The 16,761-nt window shown below is 40.3% G+C and overlaps 2 protein-coding genes across 2 annotated transcripts; one reads left to right on the top strand and one right to left on the bottom strand.

The window, feature by feature from the left end:
• Positions 1-4,583: 4,583 nt before the first annotated feature.
• LOC104930717 (otoraplin) lies at positions 4,584-5,740 on the bottom strand. The gene is made up of 4 exons (XM_010745587.3): positions 5,524-5,740; positions 5,251-5,390; positions 4,954-5,064; positions 4,584-4,837 (listed from the first exon to the last, which is right to left on the bottom strand). Exons 1-4 carry the CDS (start codon positions 5,636-5,638, stop codon positions 4,814-4,816), a joined length of 390 nt encoding a protein of 129 aa, XP_010743889.2. The 5' UTR covers positions 5,639-5,740; the 3' UTR covers positions 4,584-4,813.
• A 1,996-nt stretch (positions 5,741-7,736) lies between these two features.
• Positions 7,737-16,337, top strand: gtpbp2a (GTP binding protein 2a). The gene is made up of 12 exons (XM_010745575.3): positions 7,737-8,181; positions 9,281-9,307; positions 9,640-9,824; positions 9,906-10,014; positions 10,122-10,319; positions 10,503-10,677; positions 12,926-13,145; positions 13,247-13,382; positions 13,493-13,551; positions 13,631-13,802; positions 14,003-14,167; positions 14,333-16,337. Exons 1-12 carry the CDS (start codon positions 7,975-7,977, stop codon positions 14,504-14,506), a joined length of 1,827 nt encoding a protein of 608 aa, XP_010743877.2. The 5' UTR covers positions 7,737-7,974; the 3' UTR covers positions 14,507-16,337.
• The last annotated feature ends 424 nt before the right edge of the window (positions 16,338-16,761 follow it).

Genomic DNA, 16,761 nt, shown 5'->3' with positions numbered 1-16,761 from the left:
ATCTTCAACACCCATTGTTACACACACACACAGTTAGAGAGGAGCCTTTCCCTGAACCTTTTTTGGTATTCATGGCGACTGGCAAAACAGTGGGGAAAAAATGATGGATGGAAGTTGGTTTCCTCGGATAGGAAGGAGAACAGAGAGAGATTGAGGCGCACAAAGGTTTATTCAGGTGTGACAGAGTGGTAGGTGACTGTTGAAAAGTTGAATAATATGAAAATTATCAGTGTGTCCCTCATTCTCAGAAAAACACAATTTAATTCTTTCAGACAGTTCTTCTCTTCTTCATTCCCACTGAGCCTACCTCTTCTACACACTGACACACACACAAGAGATTAACTCAGTTCATTGGAGGAGAATATGTGTATTGACGAATCTAAATGGTGATTGTCTGCGGACAAAAGGGAAGAGTACTTTATTTCATTATTTAGCAACTGTTGTTTTTCACCAAAATATAGGTTCTTAAATGCCTTTTTTTCTTTACCCATGATAAAGGAGTACCCCTTGAATAACAGACACGAGTTCTGCGTTCTTTGGAGGGTTGAATGTACAAGAAATGAAATCAATGGTTTCTTTGTGTGGTTGTGTGACAGAGAAAACGGGTAGAATTACACTAGCTTGTGCAATTATATGAGTCAGAGTCAATAACACAGACACACACACAGATAGTGAGAACAAAACAGCAAGATACATAAATGCTGAAAGAAAAAAGAATACTGTCGAAGCTGCACTTTCTTCTCTTAGACTCTTCTGTTTTCACTTCATCCTTGAAATATGGTGGCGATAGGCATAATGTGGTCAGCTGGTGGTGACACATTCTTGACACAAAGCTAGACTGACAGATGCATTTTCAAATGTGGAGGATATTAATCAAGTGAGAAGGACACCACTGATCCTCGGGCATTAGTGGTGATTGATTCTTGCTGAAAGATTGATTGATTTAGTTCAAACAAGCAGTGAGCTGGCATTTTCTGACACACTTGAGAAAAATCTATGGTGACAAGCCTTGAAGACACTACTGTTTACGGACGGCCACTACAGACACACTATGCGTCTTTCTCTTGTCAAACATAAAGCACAGAGTCACCATAATTCTAGAGCATAGCAAATAAAGTTTTCTGTCTGCTATTGTCCTGAGTAAATACACCTCTCAGGGGGACAAAGACTCTTGTTGGTTGCCCATGGAAAGAAATAAGCTGTTTCAACACATTTACCAAGAGTCAGCCAATATGTGTGTGCTCCAAATGTTCTTATAACCTCAATCTTTTTTTTTTTCCATTTCCAACCAACTCTGCTTAACCCAAGGTTATGTATTTTTTTCAGCACCATACAAGTTCTTCCAGTAAAGTGCTCTGAAGTCTTTTTGTGTGCATCCAGGAACTCTCACATAAATGTTTGTGAAATGATCTGTCACTGATTGTATTTCCTTCTCCTCTTTTTAACAGTTGTTGAAATCACGAAGTCATTCGATGTGTTCCGATTTAGAGCCGTTAAACTAACATTTGTTTCACAGCGTCAAGACTCGTTGCATCATGCATGCCAGACGTGACTTTTTGGGATGAAATAAAAAGAAAAAGAAAAAGAAGACTTGTGTTTCCCTGGTGTAAAATGTCACACTCAGATGCTAGCCAGACCTGAAGCTGTTGATTTCGCAGCTCTACAGGGTGCTGTGCTGCTGGGCGTAAAGGTGTGGGTGTGACACGGGATGGAAAAAACACATCCCCTTTAGCCTGCGTTTGGCAGCTGCTCCTTTAAGCTCACAACACAGGAAACACACAAACATGTACACACATCGATCTTGTCTGTCACTGTATCCCTGCCTGTCACCATGGTAACACCCTAAAACTATAGCTGTCTGACGGAAGATTGACTTAAGACAGGATTAACTTGCTGTGATTTTGTAGATTTGTATAGGCCTACCCATATGCACGCACACAACTGCAAACAGCAGCTGAAAAGATGCTGAGCTTTTCACCTCTTTGTGACAACTGTCAATAATAACCACTGAATACAGCCTTTCAAGAGACACATGCTATTTTCCTGAACTGAATTTTCGTTTTCTTTTTTCTTTTTTTTCAGGAAAATATATCAGTCACCTGTTCTGAAATTGGCCCTGCTTTAACCGACCTCACAGATATGCCCCAGGTATGTTTTTTGCTGAGTGACATTTCGTGGTAGATGTCCCCCATTTGAAACAGGTTTGTATCGATCTGCGCTGGAAGCGGGACTGGAGATTGATCGTAACGTCTGACAGCCCTACTCCCTAAACTTGTAAGCTTTCTTTTCTAAGAATGCCTCAGGTCAGACAGAAATAACCTAATGAAAATGACCTGTTTGTAGTGGCCTCACAAATCAATGCACTCAGCAGTCATATGAGAGACTTCCTGAGATGTCAGACATTAACTGGCAGCTCTGAACATTGACTAAATCACTGAGGCATTCTTTGTCAAAATGAAAGATCTCTGGATCTGATAATCCACTGCCGTAAATGGAGAATGTTTGATTGAGATGTTTTATTCAGCACTATATCTGGGTGGATGCTATGACGCATAAAGCAGCGATACTGATAATTCAAAACCAATCAAAAAGATTCAAATCGTCCTTTGGAGTTTTAAATCTGACAATATGTCGAGCCATGTTTAATCATGATGGTTCTCTGGAAGCTGTATGCATGTGGGAGATACAGACAGACAGGATGACTGACTGACAGTCATAGATTTAGACAAGCTAGTCAAGATTTAGACAAATAGTATGCACCATATAATGTAATAACACTTCATGAAAATAAAACTTTACAATGAAGGAAATTAATCACAATTAAAAGCAAAGCTTCAAATGTCATATTACGTTAAGTGACACTAAGCAGTCTTGGTGAGCTTTTAAAGCAACACTGTGTAGAAACTGGGATTTTTGTGCCCCCAATTTCAGTGTAATAACACTGTCATAAATATGGACAGTTTTATATGTGCATGATGTGCAATGATCATATTACTTTTGATTGAAAACTAGTCGAATCAAGAAAGCTGATATTACCTACTTAGTCTAACATCAAGAAGCCCAGCTCACCACCCTTTTAATCTATGAAGCTCTCAACAGCATCTAAAAGCCAGTCTGAGATTTACTCTGTTCCCTTTTCTCGCCCAAGCTTTCTCCATTGTCCTCTTTGCCTCTGCCATTAAATCCACAGAAGTTGCTGAACTAAGTTGCATTGCCTGCTTGCTCAGCTCCAGTTCTGGCACGACACTGGCTCCACACCCTGTCCACATTCCCCACTGGTCCCAAAAACCTCATCTTCACTATGGTCCAAAACACCTGTGGTACAAACACTTAACACTCCCCCAGTGCACTGAGCTCACAGAGTGAGCTGAGTCAACTATTAAGCCGCTATAGTCGCTAAATGATTGTCGCTGTATGGCCAAAGACAGAATTCATCAACAATTCAACAGTCATGAATTGTAGACAATCTAATGAAGATGGACACACAGCATGTACAGTGCGGTGTTGAGAGAGTGCTAATTACCATATAGCCGAATATCTCTGGTAATGAGATCAATTCAATCCATAAATGACCGCTGTCTCATATAGAGGAGTAATAAGCCTCATTGCTAAAGTAGTAATCATTACTAGTAACAATCTTGCATGTAAAACTGAGTGAAAAAAGAGGGATTAATAAAAGTATCTCTCCTTCTTCTTCTAAAACTTGCTAAACACTATATACGCTATTTGTTGTGTAGATTGCTGAAATGTCTTGTTGATGCAGGTTTAAGGAATGATCAATAAACTTTATTGACAGGGAGAGAGAGAGGTAATGATTGAATCGGGGTGAAGAAACAGGATTGTTGCTTCACGTGTATTTCCAGCCTCACCCTCATCACTTTTATCCTTCCTCTTAGATACAATGAAAATGATGTAGAGTGTTTTTCCAGTGCTGCTGTAGTCATTAGATTTACTGAGTTGCCTCATTTATCATTTTACATCCATCTCAGTGCTGCTGCATCATATATCACCATAACTCAGCATAGCTCACCTGTACTAATGTCCCTCATTAGATTTACCAGAGTTAGAGAGAATGTTTTGTAAAGTACAATTAGTTTCACCATTTGTTGTGTGTAAGAGAAGAGAATGGGGCACTTTAATTGGCTTCAAATGTGTTGCCTAAAAGTATAGGTACATAGGTAATTGAGTATAGTATAGTAATTGTGTAGTAGTAGAACCGTACAATTATTTCCCTATATTTCTTCTTCTAAAAAAAAAAAAAAGAAAAAAAAAAGAAGTGAAGCAGTCTGCGTCATTCCCTGCTGCTTTACAATGGATCACAGTCGACTGCAACACAGGTAGTTTAACGTATATAAAGTGCAATCAAAAAATGATAAGAGTGTCAACAAACCTTGATATTGAAATATATAAAGGCTATATCAGCATTACCGGTATGGTGATGTGTTCATATATTTAGAACGAGGGAGAAGCTTCACAGCAGTTACTTGTGTCAGCAGAAATGTGCAATAAAATTGCAATTACCAACCCCAAGAGTCAAAGTAGCAATCTTATTTTATAAGAAATAATCAACATTTTGGGTGAACATGAAAACAGGTTTATTGAGCAACATGTCATAAACAGAAAGGACTAGCTGACCTAACAGCAGGGGTGCCAGACTGTGGGCTGGGGAGGACTGAGAGAGTGCAGACTTTCATACCGCAGGCTTTAATGGCACATAGTTAGACGTATTGGCTTGAGAGAAAAACTGCCTGCACTCTAAAGTTACTAAAAGCAAGACTTGAGGAGAGAAAGAAAGGCTTCATTCTGCCAGGCCTTAATCGCAGTAGAAGTCTATGTCCTGAAAAAAAGGCAAAATTAAATGAAATTAAATAAATGTTGACCATCACCTTCACTCCAGAACAAATTAAGTATTCATTGCAGATAGTGTTGTATAAATGAGACTGATACACTCACAGCTGTAGGAATCTTAACCGTCTCTTCCATAAACTTATGTGTCTCCTTCACCACAGTTGCAGGGAAGTATCCAATGATGCCCATCTGGTCCACATAACGCTCACTGTAAACCTGCCAGTAAATAAAACATGGCCTCTCAAACAAATTACCATACACAGTATTGTGCTTTGAACATCCTCATTCCAAACTTGGAGTCATTTAAATGTTTTTCTTTACATTCTGCTCACAAAGGCCAGAAAGTTCACATTTGTTTGTCACAGCCGTGCCTCTTGTACCATGTAACAAATATGCACATACACTTCCAGACCAGAAGACTCCGGCGCCCTCCTCTGGTACGAGTTTAGAGTACACATAAATCATCTGCCCCTTTTTGATGTTGATGAATCTGCAGTCGGGAGCTATGAAGTCATCCAAGGCTGTGGCCATGGAGACAACATCTAAAAAAGCACACAAAACAATAAAGACCAGAGAAATATAGATGAGCAGTGAAAAACTGAAAACTGTTTTAATAGTTTTGAAAACTATTTTAATACAAACTGTGGCATGCTTCTTTTTAATGCACTGACTTACATGAGCATTCTGCATCTCCACAAATCTTGTTGTCTGATAGTTTATCCATGACAACGGCCCTTGCAGTCTGGTGCAGTAATCCCACGCAGAACAGAATAACCAGTGGATAACTCATGTTGACTGAAAGAGCAGAACGAAGGGAGTATTGTGTGCGTGCGGGTGTAAATGTGGATGTTTGAAGGAACTTAGGGCTATAAAAATCTCACAACACTTCTCTCAGCCAGGACTAAATGGGCTGAGCCCCTACATCATAGGTCGCTTGACCAATCAGTGTTGAGTTTCAGAAATGCCACACTCTCTGGAACTATTCATTTCCCACCGGGGAGTTGGCTGTTCAAATCTCAGTCTCTTTGCAACGGTCAGAGTACATGTGAAATGTGTGCCTTAAGCTCTGTAAAATAAAGAAAAAGTAAAGTGTTAAAATAATGAATGTTGTTCAGTTTTGAACAGGTTTTAGAGTAAGTGACATATTTCTGGAGAAACAAAATAACTTTAACTTTCCAATAATAACTTCAGTATAGTAACTTTTTAAGTATTCAATACCACTAGAATTAAAATCTGTAGATTGTCTTGAGTAAAAATGCAACTAGAGTTTGTAAAATGTTGAGCTGAGTTACTTTCATTTTCTTTTTGTTTTATTGGTCCAACTTACATTCATGTGATGATTCTCTAAAGGCCTGAGATGAAATGTCAAACTTAACTTAAACTTAAAACTTAAAACTGCAATGCAATTTCAACAACGGGAGGAAATATGCTGAAATGGAGCTTTCTGGTGACGTGTGGTCTAGTCAAAATCTAATCATTTGCAAAAACAAATGATATAAATAAATTTGACCAAACCTTAACCAGTCTGAATAACACATTCAAATTAGTGTTCTCAATCAGGAAATGGTAAAACTGACCAATGGAGCAATGCACCATCTGACCCATCTGTCAGTCTTAACTCTCTCTGAATTAGTCAATTTTTTTACACTGCAACCCACTGTGTCTTCTCAAGGGCAGCCAGACAGCCATATAGAGTTTGGACCAATATAGAAGTCATATTCTCAACCAAACACCTGATGGCACTCTTGTCCCCTGTGTGGTCAACAAATGACACCACTCAGGAGTCTGTCTGTGTAACAGAAAGTGGAGGGAATTGAGCCACATCAAACTAATCACTAGGTGAACATAAAGCATAATCTTTATGAAAATAAGTCAGTTTTTTTGTGTTATTGTGGTCTGTGTTACCATTCTTATGCTCCTCAACACGGCGTTATTGAAAACACACCTGGAAGATGTAGATAGATAGATTAATGAATTAAACATTTTCATAAAAAATAAAAAATGTGCAGAGAAATTAAACACTTGTAGAGAAATTCTCAATTTCTGTATTCTCCTTGATAATCAATTAAGGTCAACGAATAGGTCAAACTCTATTTTTTTTCTCTCCAAACTTTATTGAAAGTACAAACAAACAGATAAAGAATTCAGTCATACTAGTTCACATTGTACAATAGTAACATAGTACCAGCACAGTTACATGATAGTATAATAAGGATCAAAAGGGGAAAGCATGAAAACACAAAAGCAAAAATAAAACGTAGATGTGACAGACTTTGTAATCTTACATAGAAATAAAGTTCTAGTTATAACTGTTGTGACAGGTTATTGGTTGAAATGAATATTTATTATAGATAGACATGTTTTATTATTATTAATTAACTTAAAAGACTTATAATCAACATAAATGATGGTGATGAATCTTGAAATTTACATTTATGGATGTAAAAATGTCCCTAATAAAACATAGAGGTTGACAATGATACATAGTTTCTTTTCTTTGTATTCAGAATAATATATAATGATTTTTCCCTCAATGCTGATTTTATGTTTTGTTTTACACGGTATATAGTTCTTACTTCAAAATGTGGTCAAACTCTGACTTTAATGAAGTAGATGACGCATTGTTTCGTGTTGTTCCATCATCTCTTGCCATTATCTTTCTGAAGTTTCTGTAAACAACTATGTAATTATTTCCAAAGCGGTGCAAGACTGTGTTTGTCTGTGTGTGCGCACGCTGTCATCAACTTCTCAACCCTCGTAATCTAGCCGGGTGGGGTTTAAGAAAACCTGCGTACATGTCAGTAAACAAATAAGACCCGCATCCACTCGCGCTGTCCAGTCGTATAAAACAAACACACCCCTTGACATTTAGCACCGTGACGTAGGCACACCGTAAACTCGAAACGACCGTCCCCGGACTCTGCTGTTATTGTTCGGTTTGAAGTGCTCGGGGGTGGTCGGTGCTTTGTTTTTATTTTCTTTTTGAGGGTGGGGGGGCTGCCACTTGCAGGTTTCTACCACGCAAATAACAACAACAACAACAAAACACCTGCATTTATTATAACATAGCACCGTAGTCATCTAAGTTAGTGGCAAGCTAACAAGTTAAGGTCCCACGGTAGCCGGATGGATGCGCGGGTATCCGAGTTATTTTGCTCAGGAAATGGACACGGTGCTGGGTCTCAAGGTGTTGCGTCCAGCGGCAAACCGGGAAATGTCTTCAGTAGCTCGGTAGCCCCCAAGAAAGCCTGCGTGAAGAACAACAAGAAAGCAAAGGCTCGGTTCTCCCGTAACTTCAAACCGAGCAATAACACCCCGTATCTACCTCCGGAGGTAAGGCTGAAATAAGGCGCAAAATATTACATATGACTCACGAGAAAAAGAAAAAGTGTGTGACTTTTAAATGAATATCTTTTGTTTATGTGTAGCGCTTAAAAACACTTTGTGTTTCATGCCCTGACTTGTTCTTGTTGAACCCGCAGTGACACGTAGCTAGTCGGAGCAAAGGGGAAGATGAATACACAGCTCATACATCATAACATCTGCTGTAAAAAAAAAATAATCACAATTTATATCTGAATATGTGTTTTTTTTATCTTAAAAAGCTGCTTCCTCTATATAGCTGGCTAAGCATTTAGCTTGTGAGCTAACAGGAACAGCTGTGTTTGTAAATATCTGTCCGGAGGGGGGGCGGGGGGACTATATCGAGCTAATGTTGCTTATTACAGCCCCTGGCATTCACCCAGTGTGTGTGTTATTACTCAGTAACTATATATTATCTTTGATAAGCTTTTTATTACATGCATTTCGTTATGTTAGCTCATTTATGATCAGTTGCTGTGTAAAAGGGAACAAACATGCGCTGTGGCTTTAGTTGTTGTTTGAGGCTCCACTGTCCTGCACTGATCATAATTGTTACTATACAAATATATATATATGTATGTATATGTATGTATATATATATGTGTGTGTGTGTGTGTGTGTGTGTATATATGTGTATATATGTGTGTGTGTATATATATATATATATATATGTATATATATCTATCTAGAATGTGTATGTGTGTGTGTGTGTGCTGTGTGTGTGTATGTATGTATGTATGTATGTGTGTGTGTATGTATGTATGTATGTATGTGTGTGTGTGTGTGTGTGTGTATGTATATATGTATATGTGTATATATATATATATATATATATGCAGGGATATTATCTTGTTAACCTTAAATGTACATTTGAGTTTTACACACTAAGCGGTTAGGCAGATTGTATTGCTCCCGGTGAACACCTATTCACACTAGTGCACCGCTATTCAGTGAGATTTTCTTTTTGTGTTTTTTAACAAATCAATAGCCCGTTCTGTTGTCTCACTTCTCTATAGTCTGACAGCTGTTCTGTCTCTTGTCTGTCTCTCTTTGTTCGCGTCTCTCTTAGGCTGAAGAGGGAAATATAGAGTACAAGGTAAGTGTGCCGTTCAAAAGATATTTGCAGTAAGCAGCTGATGGTTACGTCAGCTTCTTCATGGCAAGAGGTTATTGGTATTGACTGATCATCGTAACAATGAGCTGTCAGCAAGGCAACACCACAGTGGATTAGTGAGAGCATTTTTTAGTATCTTGGCAGCTGTGTCTGCCACATCAACAAAGACTTTGTTTCAGATTTTTTTTTGCCCTAGCCGGACAGTAATCCTTTGTAATAATGGTTGTTTACGTAATAATTATTTAATCACCCATTTAACTTGAACCAGCTTTAAGTCCAGCACTGATTTCTGAAGTCTTTCCTTTTTGTTCTAGCTGAAGCTGGTGAACCCCACGCAATACCGCTTCGAGCACCTGGCAACACAAATGAAATGGCGACTGCAGGAGGGCCGAGGCGAAGCTGTCTATCAGATAGGCGTTGAGGATAATGGCATGCTGGTGGGACTATCAGAGGAAGATATGAGGGCATCACTGAAGACGCTCCACAAGCTGGCAGAGAAGTAAGTTGAGATACTTTCGAAATTCACGTCAGTGTATCATCCGTGATCATTTTGTAATAACACTTCTTTTTTTCCTGACAGAATTGGAGCCGACATCACAGTTCTCAGAGAGCAAGAGGTGGACTATGACTGTGATGAGCCTCATAAGATTGCAGAGGTTCTCATTCGTAAGGTGCCAGATGACCAGCAGGTTAGTAGAGCTACTGTGAAGACGATGTTGCTTTCTGGTTGTTTTTCCCCCTTGTTGATCTGTTCATTTTCTTAATCCCTGCTTATTCTTTGTGTTTTTTTCTGCAGTTCCTGGACCTGCGAGTAGCGGTACTTGGTAATGTGGACTCGGGCAAGTCCACTCTGTTGGGTGTTCTGACGCAGGGTGAGTTGGACAATGGACGGGGAAGAGCGAGGCTCAACCTCTTCAGACATTTGCATGAGATTCAGACTGGACGCACTTCAAGCATCAGCTTTGAGATCCTTGGCTTCAATAGTAAAGGAGAGGTAAGGGAAAAATCATGATCAGGTTGTTCAAGTGGATCAGACAAGATATTATACTTTAGTAATACTAATATAAATAGGAAAGTTCATACAATGCAATATTAATGGTGCAATCTTTTACTTTTGGTCTTTTCTTTGTGTAATTTAGATCATAACTCTTATGCTATTATTACTTCTTTTTTCCAGGTTGTGAATTACAGCGAGTCTCGGACAGCAGAGGAGATTTGTGAGAGTGCCTCTAAAATGATCACATTCATCGATCTGGCAGGTCACCATAAGTACCTGAAGACCACCATCTTTGGCCTCACCAGCTACTGTCCAGATTTCGCTATACTGGTCGTCAGCGCAAACACCGGCATTGGTGAGTTTCAATTGATAAATTTCTAATAATTTAGTAAGAATCATAGGATGTCGGTTAAAATATACTTGTGTCTCTCTGTGTGAACTTTACTCTCAGTCACTTCACCATTCAGGTAAGTCAAGCTGAAAGTGGATCTGGCTGAGCCTGGTAATAGACACTTGCAGGGTCAGTCTGACAGACAGTCTATGTTTGTGTACACCACACCTTCACACTGCAGTGGACTTATGGTGACCAGCTGTGAATTAGCACTTTGCAAACATGTGATATCTGTTACTATGCTACAGACCCTTACTACCACAGCTGTTTTACCCCTGCCACTACAAGTCCCAAAATATCTCAAGTATCATTCTTTGCAGATAGAACATAAGACTCGACAAACAAAGTTATCCCTCAAATACTTGCAGGCTAAGGCTTGTTATTTTCTGTAGTGGAATAACTAGACTTTCTGCAGTTTACATGGTAAACAAGGCCCTCTGTGTGTCAGGTTACAGCTCAGAATATTCTTTCAGTATGTTTTTTGGCAACACACATTTGTTTTTCTGCAAAATATTGTGTAGTCATTTGCATGAAGTTGAGATTTACATACACAGATATTACATTTGAGCAGCTAGTTTTATTGATGGATTGTACAGGAGCGCATTATGTGCTCTCAGCAACACTGAGACCTTTTATGATAACAGCAAGTGGGAGTAAGTGCAGGAAGCAGGTTCAGAAAGGAAATACTTTGAATATCTGAGTTGCTGAAACTGGTGGGACAAACTTTGCATTCTTTGCTTATGGCACGTGACATGTTTGTTTTTTAGCCTTTATCTGTTTGCTTCTCTTGCTGTAGTGTGCAGGGTATGGTTAAAAGTGAGTTGTTGTCAGAATTTAAAACCACACCTACAGGGAAGACTGCGACCTGAACGCAGCAGCGCCTTAGACCGCTCGCTCTTGCTGTTGACTCTGCCTGACAACGGGGAAGGAGAGGGGGAGGGCCTTCGACAGGCACAGCATGTCTGCCCAGATAAGAACACAATGTTAAGAGCTCGAGACCTTCAAGCATGTCTGTGCCTTTGAAAGCAAAAGTCTAAAGGTAACACGGGGTTATTAACTAATCTGTAGATGTATTTTATTTTTGCAAATGTCAAAGAGATGTAGGAGAAGAAACCTGAGCCTTGGAGACAATCTCACAACTTAGCAGTACAGCTCACACCCTGCTGGAGTTACAGGGTGAACTAGATTCAGCTCCTGTTAATGTATGGTCGTGTCAGGTTTTTTTTATTTTTATATTTAATTTCCCTGCTTCGCTAAAGGTCACCCTCTCTTGTTTATTTAATTTCCCTGCTTCGCTAAAGGTCACCCTCTCTTGTTTTTAGCCGTAAACAAGGCAGCTGAAGTGATGCTGTCTACTTCTGCAAAAAAAAAAAAAGCACCGGGCTCAGTGACAGTCACAATATATGTATACTAAAATGAGTTAAGTCCTAATAAAAAAATAGGTTTCCATGACATTTTAATTTTGTGAGGCAGAAAGGTGGCATGGATATGAATATGAGAATAAAGCTCAATCTGTAATGCTACACCATCTTAAAGCATACACATTATTATTCCTTAATTTTTATATATTCATAAGCTTGCATTTCTGCACTATGCATTGCAGGCGTGTTTGTTGGTGTTTGTCCGGGTGCCTAAAATAGGGCATGCTGTGGGAAATGGGGTCAAGAATGAGGACCACCTCAGCTACGCAACAGACAGAAAGGGGACACTGTCTGCAACCTAAGAGCAACCGCTTTAATTATGAAACTGGGTAATGGATCTGTGTAAGGCACAGGGCTTGTCTTAGGTTGTATCTGTGACTTGCCAGAAAGCCAAAGGTGGAGTAATCATCTCGTATCGTACTGTGATGTAATCCTGGCACATCCACTTCACTCAGTACGTTTACATAGGATGAGGAACGTTGATTATTCCTATCTACGCTTACCTTGGACGCGCTAAAATTAACACGCGGGTAGCAAAACAACCTGCTGCTCAGCTGATGAGGGAGTCAAGGTATTTTGACCCGTTCGCCTTGTTTACAAACACGATCCACCATGCACGCCTCTTTGACCCCACTGCATCTGTGAGAAGTTCAGAACATTTTGACTGAGGCATTCTGGACGACCAATGACATAATTATAGATATAGATAAGCAGTGTCTGGATTTCCTTTATAAGCAAGAGCAAAGTGCCTCATTACTTAATCCCCACTGATTTTCCCTCCTCTTTTCCAGCTGGTACAACACGGGAGCATCTTGGGCTTGCCATGGCCTTGAAGGTGCCCATCTTCATCGTCGTCAGTAAGGTGGACCTCTGCACGCGGGCCACTGTGGAGCGCACTGTGCGTCAGCTCGAGCGTGTCCTGAAACAGCCGGGCTGCAACAAGGTGCCCATGGTCGTAAGCAGCATGGACGATGCAGTCACAGCAGCACAGCAGTTCGCCCAGACGCCCAGGTAACGAAACAACTATATGTATAGGTAACTGAATGAACATGAAGCACTTGATGCTTCGTAGATACAGAGCTCTGATCACATGCTTGTGCTCTTCCTGGTAGCATCACACCCATCTTCACCCTGTCCAGTGTGTCTGGAGAGAGTCTAGACTTGCTCAAGGTCTTCTTCAACATCATCCCTCCTCTAAGCAACAGCAAGGAGCAGGAGGAGCTTATGCAACAGCTAACCGAGTTCCAGGTACGTCTGGCTGGCACGGCACATACAGACTTTTTCAGATGCAGTGTAAATGCATTGACATTACATAAGCCTGATTTTGATGTGAATAACAGCTGCGTTCATCATTATAGGTGGATGAGATCTACACCGTACCAGAGGTGGGGACTGTGGTTGGAGGTACTCTGTACAGGTCAGTGTGTTGAAACACTTTTTTTTTTTGTCCTTTAGCATGGACTCATTCTGACCCGCTGTTCTCTCTGATTGTGCAGTGGCATTTGCCGTGAGGGAGATCACCTTGTGGTAGGACCCACAGACTCGGGTCAGTTCCACAAGCTGACAATCGGGAGCATCCAAAGAAACCGTTCAGCATGCAGGGTACTCAGGGCCGGTCAGGCTGCCACGCTCGCGCTGGGTGACTTCGACCGGTCACTACTACGCAAGGTCAGGCTTAATGTTTGTGCCAAATGAGTTGAACTCTGTTTCTCCGTACTGTTTGCACATTGTCAGTATTTACAAGGGAGTAACCATAAAAAATGGTTGTTACAAAAGTTTTGAACATTTTTTAAAATTAAATTATAACCAAACTAAATTTGTCATGCTACAACTAATCTATTTGTGCAAAATGTGTTTTCTGCTTACAGGGCATGGTGATGGTGAGCCCGGAGATGAATCCTACCATCTGCTGGATGTTTGAGGCTGAGATTGTGCTGCTCTTCCATGCCAAGACGTTCCACAAGGGCTTCCAGGTTACTGTGCACATTGGCAATGTGAGACAAACCGCCACTGTGGAAGCTGTGTACGGCAAGGTTAGTTCATCCACTTGGCTACAGCTGCCCCCACCTGAAAGTTGTCTTCTGCTTCTAAAACCTGGGCTTGTTATATCCATATGCAAATAATGTCGACTATTACTTCCATTTGGTTTATTGTTAACGCTCTCCCTCTTTTCGTCCACTTCTTACGATGTATCACAGGAGGAGCTGAGGACGGGGGAGAAAGCAGTAGTACTCTTCAAGTTCATAAAGCACCCTGAATACCTGAAGGTCGGGGCTAAGGTGCTCTTCAGAGAGGGACTGACCAAAGGTATCGGCCACGTCACCAAGCTGCAGCCCAACCCGCCATCCCAAAGCGAGGATGACGAAGCCTAAGGTTTTCCTGGAGAGCCACGACAGAAAATACCGTCCCACCCAAAGACATGGTGCTTTATAAACAACCTCCTGCTTTCTCCAAAGGCCACTCTGCCCTGTTCCCTGCACAGTAAATCCCTCTCACAGGATTTTAGCATTTTATCGCTCTTTCCCAAAGCCTTGTTGTCACCATCCTCATCATTTGTCCTCTTCAGCCTTTTAAATAACTGCTGACATTTTAGTCTGCATTCACTTAGCACTACCAAAGTGATCACGCAGATAATTGGCAACTAGGAAGTTGCTTTCTGACACCCATGTCGAAGCACTGCTTAGAGAGTTTACACCTAAATGCACTCCTAACACAAAAAAACACACAGAGACACACTTGCACTGAAACATAAATGCCAGCGTTAATATACCTTTGGCAGAGTTGTTTACAGACTCAATAGCTGCAAGTGTGAGGTGCTTGGATATTAAGGTGCAACGTGTATCACCAGTGTCATTGTCGTCATCACCTGACAGCAGCTTGTCTGTTACCAGCATAGTGCCTGACTGATGAGGTCAAGCCTCTGATCTCACTGTATTTGAATACTCATAAATAATACCGTTTTCATAGTAACCTCTAATGGATTATATGAGATATTATAAAAAAGCACTGAGATAATTTTGTGGTTCTCAGGCACAGCTCGTTAGTTGTATATAAGCGGAACCATCTTGAAGCTATATTTTTTGACACTTGGGCACTTTATGAAGAGAGAGAGAAAGGTGAGCATTGCGAGGTATGCAAAGTTAGAACTTGACCCAGTTTGTCAGTCTGCCAGGTTAACTCACACTGGCACTCACACTTTTTTTATGTCACGTATGTCTGTGTGAATTGTATTTTTTTATTCACAAGTAATGCCTCATGATGGCGCAGTGAGACGGCGAAGATCTTGCTGCCTATCTTTCAAGTGCTTTAGTTCCTCAGGTCAGTGCAGATATCGTGTTAGCCGGCATTCCACTCTCACAGAGCGACTCCAGTGGAGGTTTCTGTCGCTGACCTTTTGGGGGGAAGAGGAGGGAGGTTTTGAGGAAACAAAAGACAAGGGATGGCTTCTCCCAAAGAGATATGTTCGATTATGGATTCTTTAGTACGTGAAAAGTTACTATGTTCGAGGTATTTGATGCCGTCTCTTCATTTAAGTTACTGATGTCACTAACTTCGAAGTTTTATCACAGTTGCCTGGTGGATCTACCGTTTGAGTAGCTTTCCATTACACCCAAAGTTTTCAATTTAACTTAAAAATCTAATTAAGTTGGTGCTACTCCTTAAAGCAGCTTTTGATATTTAGAAGACGACTTTGGAAATTTATTTTGATTGCTTCTGTTTGAGCCTGATGTGGGCCTTGTTATCTGTCTTATTATAGCATGTTGATGTGACTTCTACATAGATTATTGTCCCACTGAAATCAATGATAGACAACTGAAAACGTGCGCCCTATTACGTCGCACCCACGTGGTTGTTATGCACAGTTTATGTACACTCAGAGAGGAAAACTAAGAATGCATTTTCACCAAAACATTTTATAGCCTTTATGAAGTTGTATCAGGTGTTTGTTTTAATGCATCTGAGGAGTATTTTATAGTTTTCTAGTATTTCCAGATTTTACAGTTCATTCAAACACGTTTTACACTGTTTTCTTAACAACACCGACACACCTTCACTCTTTTGAAATCACCTTTAAAACCTCTTTTCCCTCCTTTCAGTTGAAATTGTAATACTTTGATCATTATTTGGGTGAAATGCAATATTTATGTACAGATCCAATTTGTGTATCATGATGTACATGAATAAATCTTTTATTGTCTCTTACTCTGGGTTTTTTAATTTGATAGTAGTCCAAGTCAAACACAATATTGCTCAGCATTTTCAACCATGTCATCATACTTACTCATCATGTTTTGTCCACTGAATCACGGGTCATGGAGCCACCGGGTAAACGAAGCCTTTTAGAACTCATTTGTGTAATGAGTTATAAAAGGCTTCGTTTACCCGCCACACCTCCCTGTAATCTGCTCCCCAGCTGATGCAACAACACTGAAAGAGTTGTTTCCTCATTCAGTTGTCATTCAGTGCTGGCACATAAAGACTCTTTCAGATGCAGCATGATCCTCACTTGACTATCAATATAAAGTTTTGCTGTAAACAGAAATGTTTGTCTTTTGTTGGACAAGTAAATATACACTTGAAAGAGTGATTGCCAATAGGATGAGAGAAATTGCATCATTGAGTTTTA

Source organism: Larimichthys crocea, chromosome III, assembly GCF_000972845.2.
Source record: "Larimichthys crocea isolate SSNF chromosome III, L_crocea_2.0, whole genome shotgun sequence".
Taxonomy (NCBI): domain Eukaryota; kingdom Metazoa; phylum Chordata; class Actinopteri; family Sciaenidae; genus Larimichthys; species Larimichthys crocea.
Note: the sequence above shows the minus strand (reverse complement) of the source record. Positions and strands in the feature narration are given on the sequence as shown.